We start from the raw sequence: 15805 nt of genomic DNA on the forward strand, positions 1-15805 counted from the left end.
TATGTTTGAGAAAATGCAAGGGAGGCAAGTATGAGGGGGCAGAGTTAGGGCCAGAGGAGCTGGGGGCCAGGTCTCTCAGGACATGTAAAGGAGCTCTGAATTTTATTCTGAGAGACAGGAAGCCATGGAAGGGCTTTTGATAGGGGAGAGACAATGATAACATACATAAGCAAAATCTAACATGTATTCACTCAAATATTTATTAGATAGTATCTATTGGCTGGGCACAGTGGCTCACGTCTGTAATCCCAGCACTTTGGGAGGTCGAGGTGGGTAGATCACGAGGCCAGGAAATCGAGACCATCCTGACTAACACGGTAAAACCCTGTCTCTACTAAAAAGTACAAAAAAATTAGCTGGGCATGGTAGCACGCACCTGTAACCCCAGCTACTCAGGAGGTTGAAGCAGGAGAATCGGTCAAACCTGGGAGGCAGAGATTGCAGTGAGCTGAGATTATGCCACTGCACTCCAGCCTGGGTGACAAAGTGAGACTCCGTCTCAAAAACAAAAACAAACAAAAAATAGTATCTATTATGTATCAGGCACTTTTTTTGTGTGCAGGGGTACTGCAGTGAACAAATAAAGTCAAGGAGGTAATATTCTCATTGGAAGAGCCAGGCAATAAATAACTATGTAAGAGCATCTTCTGTCAGTTTGTAATAAGTATTGTGAAATATAAAATAAAGCCAGCAAAGTGAATAGCTGGAGGTGGTTGGAGAAGGTCTCTTCAACAAGGTGACATGTAAACAGACAGCAGACTAAAGAGAGGGCATGCAGCCTGTGTCTATCTCAAGGAAGAACCTTTCAGATAGGAAGAATAGCAAAAACAAGAGTCTTGAGCAGGTGTATTTTGGATATCACTGTTCTAAGGGCTGTACATGCATGAATTCATTCATTCCTTATAGCAATCCTATGAGTTCTAGATGGAGACTAGACTAAGGTGAGAGGGAAGATTGGAGAGGCAGAGGCTTAATTTGTCCAGGGGAGAGAGGATGGTGGTTTGGACTAAGGCCGTATCAGTGAAGGTGATGAGAGACAGTCCTATTTGTGGTGAGGAGGCTCAGATTTTTAAGTGATTCTTGTGCGGAGATAATTTGAAAGTCATGTATGACTTTCAGATGGACTGGAAGTACAGTATAAGAGGAATTGACAAAAGGATCTTTCCTAAGTTTTGGCCTGAACAACTGACTGACTTACAGAATAATTTATTGAGAAGGGAATTATTGTGGAAGAAGGAGGTGTTTCTGTGTGCACATTTACTAGAGATTCCTCTTAGACATCATAGGCATCATGTAGGCAGATTGCCATCCATGTGTGGTATTCAGTGGAAAAGTCAGAGCTGGAGATGCAAATTTGGAAGCTGTCAGCATAGAAGTGGTATTTGAAACATGGGACTGGTTGAAGTCAGTTGTGGAGAGAATGTGGATAGAGGTCATGGCCTGAATCCAAAGATACGCCAAAATATAGAGGTCAGCAGTGGGAGGATTCAGCAACGGAGACCAAGAACAAACAATCAGTGTCCCAGAAGTCAAGTAAAGAAAGTATTCCATGTAGGAGGAGCATTCAACTGCATCAGATACTATGGAGATATTAAGTTACAGGAGCACTGAGAACTAGGCATCAGATTTGGTAATATGCTGCTCATTAGTGACCTTGACAAGGTCCAACTCAAAATCTATCCCATATTAGAAATTATTGTCTTCATTTGTTATAGTATGCTTCACACATATCTTTTAGCAGAATTATTTTCGATGTGTCGATCACACAAAGTTGTTAATTTCAAGAATGACAGAATGACCAATTGTACCAGACATATTGCTCCAAAAACACTTCGTTTTGGAAACATGTCTGCAGATATCCATTAAGAATTTAAGATGACAGTTATTCCAAGGCACCATAAGATTCTTACTTGTAAAAGTAATTTTTTTTTAAATGTAGAGGACCTGTTAGGATAGGCAATATTGCTATAAAGGTGATTAAATTATAATCTTGCAAAGATAAAGGTTAAACCAATACTTTCTTAAAAAAAAGTTCTGCTGGCTAGCCTATAATAATTGTACCCCACTTCTTATACTACAGTGTTAAAGTAGAACTGTGACCTTACAGGATATAATTTAAAGATAAATAAAATATGTATTTACATTGAATGTCAGAGTCAGTTCCTAAACATAATTCTTTAAGGGAGGAAAGAAACGCAAAGATTAAGTGGCTTCAGACTTTAACTTTGCAGATAAGGAACTAGAAGGTCAGAAAGTTTGTCACAGAAATGAGGCTTGAATCTAGACTAACTCTAATTTGTGATAGCCCTTTGCCTTCCTAGTGCACAGCAGCAAGTCACTTACCCTGTTTGTCAAGGTGAATGTCTCTATCTCAAGGGGGAGGTGGGAACCTGCCAGTATCAGAGGTGGGGAGGGAGAGGAGTTATGGCTTCACTTCTGCCCTGGCTGGCATTCCCATTTTCTGTTTCTCGTTTTGGTTGAAGTACTTGCAGCTATACAATGTCTCCGTTGGGAATCATGCTTATGAGAACAAAGGTATCGAGCAGTCTGCTATGGCAATCTGTCAGCACTTCTACAAGCGAGGACACATCTACCCTGGAAATGATACCTTTGACATCGATCCAGAAATTGAAACTGGTGATGTTCTTCTATAACGTAGAACTTCAATTTTTAATGCCTCAATTTATATTTAAAATTAGTAATTTCATCTTTGAAAACATTGATTTGGTCTGTGCTATTAGGACATAGTAAGAATGATATGGGAGTTATTATGTGTCATGTACTGTTCTGAGCCCTTTACTGTAACTCAAGAATCCTCAAGAAAACCCAGCAAGTCAAGGATTATTATTATCCCCTTTTATAGAAGGCTAAAGTATGGCTCAGAGAGTTAAATGGTCTACCCAAGATCGAGCTAGAAGAGGCAGTGCTGAAATTTGGCCCAGGCTGTTTGTGCTCTTAGCTACCATATTACACCATCTCTTGTGCAGGACATGCCAGTGAAGTATTAATAGATAGATATTATGCTTGTAAAACATTATGCTTGCAAACTCTTGATGTATAACTCTTGCCCCAATACCGCTTCACTATCATGCATCTTTTGGGGCAGATTGAAGGGGAGGAATGAGAATCAGAACATGGAATAGCATGGCTTATTCTTCTTAGCAAAGTTCTATTTGCAATTATACCTAAAATATTAGCTTAGGTCATTGAGTTAAAAAATAAGTATTCAAATACTTTTAACAACAGCCACTAGGATTCTTTTTTCCGAGAGGTAATACTGATAATAGTACCGACTAGTGAAAACTTTCTAAAATGCTGTCTTCCCTTTTTGGTGTGTGTGTGGGGGGTGTGTATTAAAGGAACCTTGTTAGCACATAATGTTTTAAAAATAGATCCTTCAAACTGCTTAGAAAATATTACTGTAATTACTGCAAGTGCTTCAAATTCTATGCTTAGGAAACAAAAATGGGGAGGGACTCAAAGTTTAGGCTTAAAAATGAAGACAGCATTTATATAACATTAACAATATAGAGTTCAGATCTTTGTCTAGCCTCCATCCACTCCAGAAATGTTGTAGCCATGTAGGTCTTCAAAACAAATGAGTCATGTGTTATCAATGTTTATTTAGCTTTTAAAATTTTAATTCAGAAAAATAATAGAATCTGAATAACTGGTCTTAAATGTAAGCCTTTCGAAATGCAGTCTTATTTATTATTTTAAGTACTGTATCATGTTTTTGTTCCTTTCTATGGCAGAGTGTTTCTTTGTAGAGCCAGATGAACCTTTCCACACTGGGACACCAGCAGAAAATAAACTGAACTTAACACTGGACTTCCACAGGTGAGGGGAGCAGATAGGAGTGTAACTTATGTTTGTATGTATATATTGCCACAGAACTAAAATTGCCTCTGTTTTCTAGACTCCTAACAGTGGAGCTTCAGTTTAAACTGAAAGCCATTAATCTGCAGACAGTTCGTCATCAAGAACTCCCTGACTGTTATGACTTTACTCTGACTGTAAGTGTGGGCCAGGCTGAATTTGGTTCCAATCTGGAGAAAAATTGTTTTATCTGATTATGTTTCATATCCTTGGATTATGCTGTGATAAAAAATATAGGATGTTTTCACTTGAATGTGCATAAGGGAAACATTGATACATCTAGCTCTATTTTGCTATAATAATAAGTTTACTTGTTAATTATGTCTCCTGCACCTCTGTATAAGTTCTGGGAGAGCAGACACCTTGTTTTCACTGTACTATTTCCAGTACCATGAACAGTGCCTCGTATAGATTTTCAAACACAAAAGGAATAGGTGTTTTTAGGTTCTGTGTGGTTGGCTCTCAGCAGTCTATGGCTGGCTGTCAGCTAAAGGTTACTGCCAAGGGTTCTTGTTACTTAGTTTCCTCACCATGGATGTTTCCATGTTTGGGGTTTGTAGTATTCACCTTTAACTTATTACAGTCTACCTTCAAGTTATACCACTGCATACAGTGTAAGAACCTTATGACAATGTACTTCCATTTCTCCCATCTTGGCCCTTGTGCTATTGTGGCCATATAATGTATTTCTACATGTGTTATAAACCCACAATATATGTTATTATTTTTTCTTTAAACAGTCAATTAAAAAGTGATTTAAATAATAATAAAAACATCTTTATATTTGTCCATGTAGCTACCATTTCCAGTGTGCTTCATTCTGTGTAGCTCCCAGTTTGCATCTGGTATTATTTTCCTTCTGCCTGAAGGGCTTCCTGTAACATTTCTTACAGTGCAGGTCTGCACTTTCAGCTTTTGTATGTTTAAAAAAGTATTTTGCCTTCCTTTTTAAAGTTCTTATTAGCATCTTTTAAATAAAACTTTTACGAATACATATTTATGGGGTACAGGTGATATTTTGATGCAAGCATTCAGTGTGTAATGATGAAATAAGGGTAATTGGGACAACATTCACCACCTCAAATATTTATCACTTCTTTATGTTGGGAATATTCCAAATCTACTCCTTTATTTATATTGAAATATAAAATAAATTATTAACTATAGTTGCCATATTGTGCTACTAAACACTAGATCTTATTTCTTCTATCTCACTGTATCTTTTTTTTTTTTTTTGAGATGGATTCTCACTCTGTTGCCAGGCTGGAGTGCAGTGGCGTGATCTCGGCTCACTGTAACCTCTGCCTCCCAGGTTCAAGCGATTCTCCTGCCTCAGCCTCCCAAATACCTGAGACTACAGGCACGCACCACCACACCCAGCTAGTTTTTGTATTTTTAGTAGAGACGGGGTTTCACCATGTTGGCCAGGATGGTCTCGATCTCTTGACCTCGTGATCCACCTGCCTCGGCCTCCCAAAGTGCTGGAATTACAGGCATAAGCCACCACGCCTGGCCCTCACTGTGTCTTTGTACCCATTAACTAACCCTTATTTATCCCTCACGCCTCCCCAGCGCCCTTTCTAGCCTCTGGTAATCATTATTCTATTCCAAGCCTTCCTTTGCTAAAGGTAGTGCCCCTGGCTATAGAATTCTATCTAGGTTGACTGTTTTTTTCTTCAGCACTTTAAAGATGTTGTTCTTCTAGCTTGCATTGTTTCTGATGAGAAATCTGCTGTCATCTTTATCCTTGTTCTTCTCTATGGGATATTTTTTCCCATCTGTTGGCTTTTAAATTTTTCCTTTATCTCTGATTTTAAACAATTTGATTGTGAAATGCTTTGGTGTTGTTTTCTTAATGTTTCCTGTGTTTAGGTTTCACTGAGCATCTTGGATCTGTAGGTTTATAGTTGTCATTATATTTTATATTCAGCATTATTTCTTGAAATATTTTTGTCACTCGCCCCCACCTTTTCAGAGATTCAGAGACAAATACATCTGTATATGATTACTTGGAGTTGTCCTATAGCTCACTAACGATCTGTTTGTTTTATGTTTCAGTTTTTTTCAGTGTGTTTCATTTTTGATAGTTTCTGTTGCTGTATTTTCAAACTCACTATTTTTCCTTCTGTGCTATCTAATCTTTTCTAATCCCATCCATTATTTTTCTTCTTTGTTTGGGATTCAGCTTACTGAGATGTGATTGACATTAAGCCCCAGTTTTTTACTCAATAGATATTTAGTGAGCACCTATTATTTGTACAAGCCAGAGGCCCTTTGTGTAGGAAAAGCATGGCTTCTCCGTGGCAAGGATTTCTGACTCAATCAAATAACACTGAGCGTCCTCCTTGCATGAGGCCATAGGCTGGGTCTTGCAGCCATTAGGGATATGGGCAGACACTGACTATGCCCTCAGTTGCTTGTCAAAGAAAGAAGTTTACAATCCCTCGTGAGGAGAAATACAGTGATTGAACTTTTAAAAGTCATTTGAAATCTTGTATTTGAAGTGTTTCTGATTACCCCATATGGAGAAGCTTCAGTACAATTTATTTAAATGACAGAGTTTTCAAAGAACTTTTTTTCTTCAGGACTTGAGAGAAAGAGAAGAGGCAGAAATGAAACGGAATGATTTTCTTGCCTTGCCTTCCCTGTCCTTGCATAAGGAGGACAGTAGAACTATGGAAGGTGTTCTGGCCTAGCTTTGTCCTCCTTGGCCCCTGGTGTCCTGAAGTGGTTATTCTTGAAGCAAGATGTGACTGCTGACTCCCTGTCACCAAACCGTTTATAATACGTGTGGTGCCAACATGACTAAGAAATCTAGACCCAGAATAAAAATCAAAAAAGCTCCACTTGAAATGTCTCAAAGCGAAATAATGAGCCCTTGTATTAGAAAAAATTATAGCAGCACTGAAAATCTACCCCCAGCTGAGGTCCTGCCGGAATTTGGGAGAAAGCACAGTTGTACCAGCTCTTGCTCATATGAAGAAGGTATCTAGAGGTACTTAGAGTGGAGAGCAAGAGGAAGTGCCCTTGTTATATAAGTTCTTTGGAGTGGAAATGCTGTCCTAGACATATAACGTTTTAGAGACTACAGAGTCTCTGTCGAAGATCTAGTTCATCCTTCTCATTTCACAGAGAAACGAAAGGAACTTCCCATGGTTGAACGGAGTTAGCAACAGATTGGAGATGAGAATCTGGGTCTCCTGTCCCCTTGAAAGAATTGTTTCCTAAATAACGTGTAGATGTTTCTTGGTTTCAAAAACTTTAAGTATGTTTTTGACTGTTTTCCTGTCTTCACAGATAACATTTGACAACAAGGCCCATAGTGGAAGAATTAAAATAAGTTTAGATAATGACATTTCCATCAGAGAATGTAAAGACTGGCATGTATCTGGATCAAGTAAGTGATGAGCATTACTAGTTTTCAGAATGGTTATTAAATAATGGAAAATGGTTATTAAAACACCACCCTCTGGATATGTAGAACAGCAAATAGAAGATTAGACCATTTTCAAGTCCCTAAACCTCTACTGATGTTTCAGGCAATATGTGAGTCATTAATAACTGAAATGGCCTTCCTCTCCTTGTGCCCTCACTTGCCCACTCCTGACCGAGAATGTACTCACAGTCCCATGCCACCAAAACCCTACATACACCTTCCCAGACCAACACTTACTGAGTGCATGCTGTATACCTACTTACACCTTAATTTTCTTCATTTTAATATTTTAAAATGCCCTTAAGATAGGCAGAATCCTTATTTTTACAGATGAAGAAACTAAGGCTCAGAAGCCAGGGGCAAGTCAGGTAGGATGTGACCCTGAAGCATCCCACATATTACGATTGTCTTCAGTCCATTTAAAAGTATACTAGGCCAGGCGCGGTGGCTCAAGCCTGTAATCCCAGCACTTTGGGAGGCCGAGACGGGCGGATCATGAGGTCGGGAGATCAAGACCATCCTGGCTAACATGGTGAAACCCCGTCTCTACTAAAAAGAAAAAATACAAAAAAAGTAGCCAGGCGAGGTGGCGGCGCCTGTAGTCCCAGCTACTCGGGAGGCTGAGGCAGGAGAATGGCCTGAACCCAGGAGGCAGAGCTTGCAGTGAGCTGAGATCCGGCCACTGCACTCCAGCCTGGGTGACAGAGCAAGACTCCATCTCAAAAAAAAAAAAAAAAAAAAGTATACTAAAAGAGGAAAGGATCTATTCTTAGAAATATGGACAAGAATTCAGGTATAGACCAAATACTGTCAAGAATTTTGGAGCTGAACTGGAGAAATTGCCTGAAAAGAATTTATGTAATTTTCTAGTCCCTCATAAGTAACATAATGGTACATTGTACTGGACTTAATGGTCACTAGATGAGGAGTTCTCAGATTCTAATCAGCAGAAGAATCATCCTGGGTACCTGCTATGATGCAGTTTCCCCAGCTGTATGCAAGCCAGTAGGTCTGGGGTCTAGAAATGTATAAATGGGCCTTATTCAGGCTATACTTGGATAATCACAGTTCTAAAGTTTCTTACTAATTGATTTGCCAAGTTCAGACGTAATAATGAGATACAGTACATAAAATGAAATGTTGCCATCATAGTATTTTTTTCACTAATAGGTGACTTCAAATATATGAGGCTTTTGAGTCACATTTGAAACACAAGCCTGTTTTGTCATCTGTATACTTCGTAATGCTTCTCTACAAACACCAGAATAAGGAAAATGAGAGCATACACAAGTGTCTGGTACCTAGGCATTCTCTCAAATGTTTGTTTCTTAATTTTTAAGTTTCTCTAAAATCAATTTAGACATTTATGTAGTAATTATGCTCCTTGGCAGATATTAATGGGATGCTTCATCACAGAACTAGTCTTAAGTACTTTCTTTTGTTGTCAGCAGAGGGCAGTCTAACTTGTTAAATAGAGACAAGCTCTGTGGCAGAGTGTGTACAATGGCTGACACCTCTACCCACCTCTCTCCATTGGCTCCACGCATGCTGGCCAGGACTTCACACTTTCGATTCTCCAAAATCTCTATAAGGGTGGCTCTTTCTTACCACTCAGGTTTCAGCTAAAACCCCCTGCTCCCTCAGTGAGGCCTTCCTTTACTACGCAATATAAATCAACCTCTCTGCTTCCACATTGCCCCACACTAACCTCCCTCATATAGAGCAGTAATTCTCAAACTTTAGCATCACCTGGAGGGCTTGCAGAAACCCAGTTTCTGATTCAGTGGGTCTGGAGTAGGACCTGAGAATGTGCATCTCTAACAAGCTCCCAAAAAATGCTAAGAACCACTGACATAGAGTGATGGACACTGGAAACAAACTGCACAGATTTTCCCCCAACTCTTCCACTGACTAGCCCTGCAACTGTGGGGAAATCGTGTGACCTCTCTGTGCTTCAGGTTTCTCACCTGCAAAGTGGGGATAATCATGCTTATCTCATTGGAGTTGCTGTGAAGATCAAACAGGTTAACACATATAAAGTGTTTAGAGCTATGTTTGGCAAGAAATGTGCTCAATACATGTAAGCTATTGTGATTTATCTTCTTTCTATTACTTACTTCTATTTGAAAGTATTTCATTATGTGTTTGTTTACTTCTTTGTAGTAGAATAGAAGTTCCAGAAGATCAAGGACCTTGTCTATCTTGTTCACCACTGTATCCTAACATCTAGAAAAATGTCTGGCACATAGTGAATGCATAATAAATGTTTTATACCTAGATAAGTATGAATAGAATAGAATATGCAGGGAGGTGCGCCTGGGCATGGTGGCTCATGTCTGTAATCTCAGCACTTGGGTGGCTGAGGTAAGAGGATCACTTGAGACCAGGAGTTCGTGACCAGCCATGGCAACAAAGTGAAACCTTGTCTCTACAAAAAAACTTAAAAATTAGCCCAGTATGGTGGCACATACCTATAGTTCCAGCTATGAGGGAGGCTGAGGTGGGAGGATTGCCCTCACCTGGGAGGCTGAGGCTGCAGTGAGCTTGATTGTGCTACTGCATTCCAGCCTGGGCAACAGAGTGAAACCCGATCTCAGGAAAAAAAAAAAAAAAATGCAGGGAAGTAATTGTATCAAGAACAAAAGACCACAGGCTTATAATTAAAGATCTTGGAATGATCTTTAATTGTGTGGTGATTTTTTTTTTTTTTTTTGAGACAGAGTCTTACTCTGTCGCCCAGACTGGAGTGCAGTGGCACGTTCTTGGCTCATTGCAAGCTCTGCCTCCCGGGTTCACGCCATTCTCCTGCCTCAGCCTCTCAAGTAGCTGGGACTACAGGCGCCCGCCACCACGCCCGACTAATTTTTTTGTATTGTTAGTAGAGACGGGGTTTCACTTTGTTAGCCAGGATGGTCTTGATCTCCTGACCTTGTGATCCTCCCACCTCGGCCTCCCAAAGTGCTAGGATTACAGGCGTGAGCACCGCGCCTGGCCCCAGTTGTGGTAATTTTTTAAAAGAAGGACTTTTACCCTTCTTTAAATACTAATTGGAAGAACATTTATCAGGGCTTCTTTGTTGTCTTACCAGAAAGAATGCTTGAATTATTTAAATGATTCTAAAAAGAAGATGTCACCTTATTAATGTCCCACCACATAAGCATTATGTAATCCTCTTTGCTTTCAGTGCAGAAGAACACTCATTACATGATGATCTTTGATGCCTTTGTTATTCTGACTTGCTTGGTTTCGTTAATCCTCTGCCTTAGATCTGTGATTAGAGGACTTCAGCTTCAGCAGGTAGGGACTATTGCTTTCTAGGAATGCTACTGACATTTTCACTGACAGAGACATTCACTGTGCCTCCCCTCTTTTCCCTAAAGGAGTTTGTCAATTTTTTCCTCCTCCATTATAAGAAGGAAGTTTCTGTTTCTGATCAAATGGAATTTGTCAATGGATGGTACATTATGATTATTATTAGTGACATATTAACAATCATTGGATCAATTCTAAAAATGGAAATCCAAGCTAAGGTAATTTTTTTTCCTAATCATGCTATTGTTAGTATCAGATTTGCATTAATGGTAATATATTTTTCCAAAATATGAGAATTTTCAGAATGAATTGTTTTTTCCAAACTGTGTATCAAGTAGACTTGAAATTGATAATGGTAATTTTCTTAAATCTAGTCAGAAGGTCTCTTAGGCAGAGTTTTTCAAAGTGTGATCCACAAACCATTGCATCAGAATCATTGGGTGGCTGGTAAAAATGTACCATGTTAGACCTACTGAGTTCAGACTCTTTGGCGGGGCCTGTGAATTCTTACACACACCAAAATTCATACACAACCAAAGTAACTAAGGTAAGAGTTTAAAAAAAAAAAAATCTTACAAGAAATGCTCGAATCTTTAACAAAAATGAGTGGGGCTGTAGGGGAAAGTGAGGTCAAGGCACTATGGTGTGCATGCTTGCGTTTGTTTCCTCCGTCCATTCAAGGTGAGAATGCTCCCATTTTCTTACTTTCCCATTGATGTGCTACAAGCTTATCCATTTTAAGACTAACTTAGCCTAAAAATCAACTGTCCCACAAAATAAAAGTCAAATTAAAAAACTAATAGTGTTCAAACTAATCTTGCTCAAACTTATGTTTCCCTAGTCTTGATGCAACTGATTGAGTCACCTGGGGAGTTGGTTATAAACCCGGGCAGAGACCCCAAATGCAATGGCTCAGAGAAGATAGGAGCTTATTTCTCTCTTATGTAATAGTCAGGATGGGTTTTACAGATTGGTGAGTAGCTCAACGTCTCACAGTCATTCAGGCGCCCACGCTCCTCCCATTTTGTTTCTCTGCCACCCCTTAAGGACTTGCCCTGACTGCATGATTACTGCTGTGTTGCCTCAAACAGGTTGCAGCTTATGGGAAGCAAAAACACGGTATGGTGGAAGCTCTCCCATAAAGCGATGGCTTGGCTCAAGAGTGGCCAACTTTATTTCTGTACATATCCCACTGGATAGAATTTAGTCAATCCTAACTGCAGAGGGAGCCAGGGAACACAGCCCCTCAGGCATGTGCCTAGGAAGGGGAGAATGGGTTTAGGTCGACACTTAGCAGCTGCCACTATATGTGGCTATAGTATACATTATTGGAATAGATGTTTAACTTTAGGGACAAATAAAGAAAAAACCAAAACAACAAAAAAGAGGAGTAAGGGGAGAGATGTGCAGCAAATCTTTATTTTTTACCAACCTAAATTATCATTAATTTCAGTGAACCCTGAATGGTGTCCAACAAAATATCTTTCTATATTTTTCTAGACTATTCACTGTCTCTGCCTCACAGATGATCATATCATGTTTTCTTCTCTTCTGAAACCTCGAATACCCTTGTTCTATCCTCATTCTAAGCTGCTGACCTTACTTCCTATTTCACAAAAATAATAGAAAAAAACAGAATTTCCACAAACCCCCACCTAATTTATCTGCCTCCTGCCATCAGTGCCCATATCCTGTGCTTTTTTTCTGTGGATATATTATTTAGGCCACTATTCAGGGCCAGCCCCTCCCACCTGCCTACTAGAGGCCATCACCACTTGTTTATTCACGGGCACAGCTCCAGCTAGTTTTCCTTCTCTTGGGGATCATCAGTTTCCCTCTCTCTACGAGGTCATTCCCATTAGCATGTTTTTGCCCCTTTTCTTAAGAGATAATATCTCAACCCTAATTCCTCCCCCTAACTTACTACACTCATTTATTTGGCAAAATATCTTTAAAAAAAGTAGTTAATCTTGTTTCTAATTCTGCTTCTCCCCTCCCCCACCCGTTTTTTTAAAGAGATAGGGTTTCACTCTATTGTGCAGGCTAGAGTGCAGCGGCGCGATTATAGCTCACTGCAGCCTCAAACTCCTGGGCTCAAGCAATCCTCCCACCTCACAGGCCCCCAAAATCTCATTCTTTCTATGTCTGTTCCAATCAGGCTGCCCTGCCACTCCAAGGAAAGTGTTCTTTTCAGCATCCTCTCATGCTGATAAGTCCAATAACCAACTATATACCCTCATCCTGACCTAGCAGCAGCTTCGAACACTGCCGAGCACATGCTTTCACTGGACTATCACCTGGTTTTCCTCCTGAGTCACTGGCTGGTCTTCTGACTTGCCTTTGCTGGTTCCCTCTCATCTCACCAACCTATTAAGGTGATAATGCTTCAAGGCATAGTGCTTGGACATCTTCTCTTTCTACCACTGTCTTGGTAATCTCATCATGTCCCATAGCTTAGTATCTATCTGCCAATGATTCCCAAATCTATACCCCCACTTAGAATTCTTCCCTGAACTCCAGATTTGCATATCCACCATCTAGTCTATATCTCCACTTGGATGTCTGCTTTTCCTTTCAAATTTAACACACCTAAAACAGAACATCTAAAGCCCCCACCTCTGCAGTCAAAACCTGCTTCTCCCATAGCCTTTCTAATTTCAGTTAATGGTAACTCTCATCAGTTACTCAAGCCAAAAATCATGGATTCATCACAGACTCCTCTCTTTCACTAATCTCCTCTTTGCCATATCTAATCCAAGAGGAAATCCTATTGTCCTACCTTCATTGGCCAGGCACTGTGGCTCATATAATTCCAGCACTTTTGAGAGGCTGAGGCGGGAGAATGGCTTGAGCACAGGAGTTCCAGACCAGCCTGGGAAACACAGTGAGACCCCATCTCTATGAAAAATAAAAAACATTAGCTGTCAAGGTGGCATGTGTCTGTAATCCAAGCTACTTGGGAGGCTGAGGTGGGAGGCTTTCTTGAGCCCGGGAAGTCAAGGCTGCATTGAGCCATGGTTGTGACACTGCACTCCAGCCTGGGTGACACAGTGAGACCCCTGTGTCAAAAAAAAAAAAAAATCACCTCATCAATTCCACTATTACCAGCCTGGTCGAAGCTACCATCTCTCATTTATATTATTGCAATAGTTTCCTCACTCCTCCAACAACCTGCTCTCAACCACAGCAGCCAACATCTGATCATGTCACCTCTGTTTGTGGTTCTCAAATCTCCCCAGTTGAGTTAGAGGAAAAGACAAACTTGGTGAGTGCCACCTTATCTCTGTAACTGTATACTTTTTCTATTGCTCACTCCAGCCAGATGCACTATCTTGCCAAGCACCCTCCTGTCTCAGGGCCTTTGCACTTGCCAGTCTCTGTGCCTGGAAGTCTTCTCCCCTAGATTTTCCCCTGATTTGCTCCCTCCCTCCCTTCAGATCTTTGCTCAAATGCCTCCTTTTTAGTGAGACCTTCTCTGGTCACTGTATTTAAAATGACAAACCCATATCCATTCCTTATCCCCTCCTCTGAATTTTCTCTTCAGCAATTATCAGCAGCAAATGTCCCAAAGTTTCTATTAACTTATTTCTATTGTCTCTCTCTTCCCTCCACTAGAATGTAAGCTTTATGACAGCAGAGAATTTTGTTTGTTCACTGCTTTATCCTTAGCACCTAGAACAGTGCCTGACTCATAGTTACCTCAATATTTATTGCCAAATGAATTTCTGCTTTATAATCTGATTACATTTTTCCACTTTGTCTTAGAGTCTAACTAGTTATGATGTCTGTAGCATACTTCTTGGGACTTCTACCATGCTTGTGTGGCTTGGAGTCATCCGATACCTCGGTTTCTTTGCAAAGTACAATGTAAGGAATTCCACGGATCTCCATGCTGTTGGTACTTCTCTCAAAGTTATTGCACTGCTTTGGCTAAAGGACAAAGCGATTCTAATGGCCTCTCTTACTTTCCCAGCTCCTCATTTTGACCCTTCAGGCAGCACTGCCCAATGTCATCAGGTTCTGCTGCTGTGCAGCTATGATTTACTTAGGCTACTGCTTCTGTGGATGGATCGTGCTGGGGCCTTACCATGACAAGGTACTGATAAACAACTTTTTTCCTATTACTGTTAAGCCGTTAGCATAGTGCCAGTGGCTTGTTATCCTTTTTCAATGAACTCCTTTTATTTTGTGATTCAGCTTAAAATGTTGAAGGTAGTATATCTAGTGCCATATTTATAAAGTGATAGGGTGTGACCAGCTTGAGAGAATATTTGATGTACTCAACTGTCTCAAATTCTTTCTTGCAATATATCAGGTAATCAAGTTCCGTTTACCACCAGTGAAGTCAAATTTAGTCAGTTTGATTCATCGATATATCCAAGAGCAGTCTATTCAGATATGCCTTCTCAAAATGTGACTTTATTTAAAAAGTAGCATAGGGGGAAACTTGTAGAAATATTTGAAAATTTTGTTACCACAGCTATAGTTTGGAATATTATGCCCTTAAATGAAATAAACTTTAAAATGAAATGTATGAGCATGCATGGTTGGGACCTGGGTATCTCTGCACAGGCATTTCAAGGTCTCTTTAAGGTAAAGGGCAGATGCAAGGCTTGATTCAGAAGAGCACTGAGGGTGCAGACCAGCTCCTGCATTTGATTCAGGCTACTCCAAGAGAAAGCTGCTTGTCCCAGGAAAAAAATAGTAGGCTTATATATGTTATATGCATCACAAAGCAAATGTGTGTGGTTACCTCAGGTTATTTGTTTGAAAATGGTAACTTGGGTTATCTGGTCCCACTATCTTTAATATGATGTCATGAACAAAGGTCTCCAATGGGAAGGAACATGGAATAAAGTGAACTTTTCTCTTTTCTTTTTCCAGTTTCGTTCTCTGAACATGGTCTCTGAGTGCCTTTTCTCTCTGATAAATGGAGACGATATGTTTGCCACGTTTGCAAAAATGCAGCAAAAAAGTTACTTGGTCTGGCTGTTTAGTAGAATTTACCTCTATTCATTCATCAGCCTCTTCATATATATGATTTTAAGTCTTTTCATTGCACTGATCACTGATACATATGAAACAATTAAGGTAGGTTTATCAAGAGCCTTAAGTAGTAGCATTGTCCTATAACTTGTAGAGTAGCAGTAAAATTCAGTACCTAATGGCAGAAGAAAA

General features: G+C 40.0%; 1 protein-coding gene across 5 annotated transcripts in view; it reads left to right on the top strand.

Annotated features, from left to right (window-relative positions):
• Nucleotides 1–15805, top strand: part of LOC105482761 (mucolipin TRP cation channel 3) — a 33544-nt gene that overhangs the window by 13325 nt on the left and 4414 nt on the right. For 4 of the 5 annotated variants that reach the window (XM_011743066.3, XM_011743065.2, XM_011743068.3 and 1 more), the window contains exons 4-12: nucleotides 2484–2637; nucleotides 3756–3840; nucleotides 3920–4016; nucleotides 7177–7276; nucleotides 10500–10612; nucleotides 10696–10845; nucleotides 14393–14494; nucleotides 14601–14723; nucleotides 15512–15718. In XM_011743066.3, the coding sequence (XP_011741368.1) occupies nucleotides 2484–2637; nucleotides 3756–3840; nucleotides 3920–4016; nucleotides 7177–7276; nucleotides 10500–10612; nucleotides 10696–10845; nucleotides 14393–14494; nucleotides 14601–14723; nucleotides 15512–15718 (1131 nt within the window). The remainder of the gene's footprint in view (nucleotides 1–2483; nucleotides 2638–3755; nucleotides 3841–3919; nucleotides 4017–7176; nucleotides 7277–10499; nucleotides 10613–10695; nucleotides 10846–14392; nucleotides 14495–14600; nucleotides 14724–15511; nucleotides 15719–15805) is intronic. The other variant, XM_011743072.2, reaches the window with a different exon arrangement.

The sequence above is a fragment of the Macaca nemestrina genome, chromosome 1 (genome assembly GCF_043159975.1).
Source record: "Macaca nemestrina isolate mMacNem1 chromosome 1, mMacNem.hap1, whole genome shotgun sequence".
In the NCBI taxonomy this organism is placed as follows: Eukaryota; Metazoa; Chordata; class Mammalia; order Primates; family Cercopithecidae; genus Macaca; species Macaca nemestrina.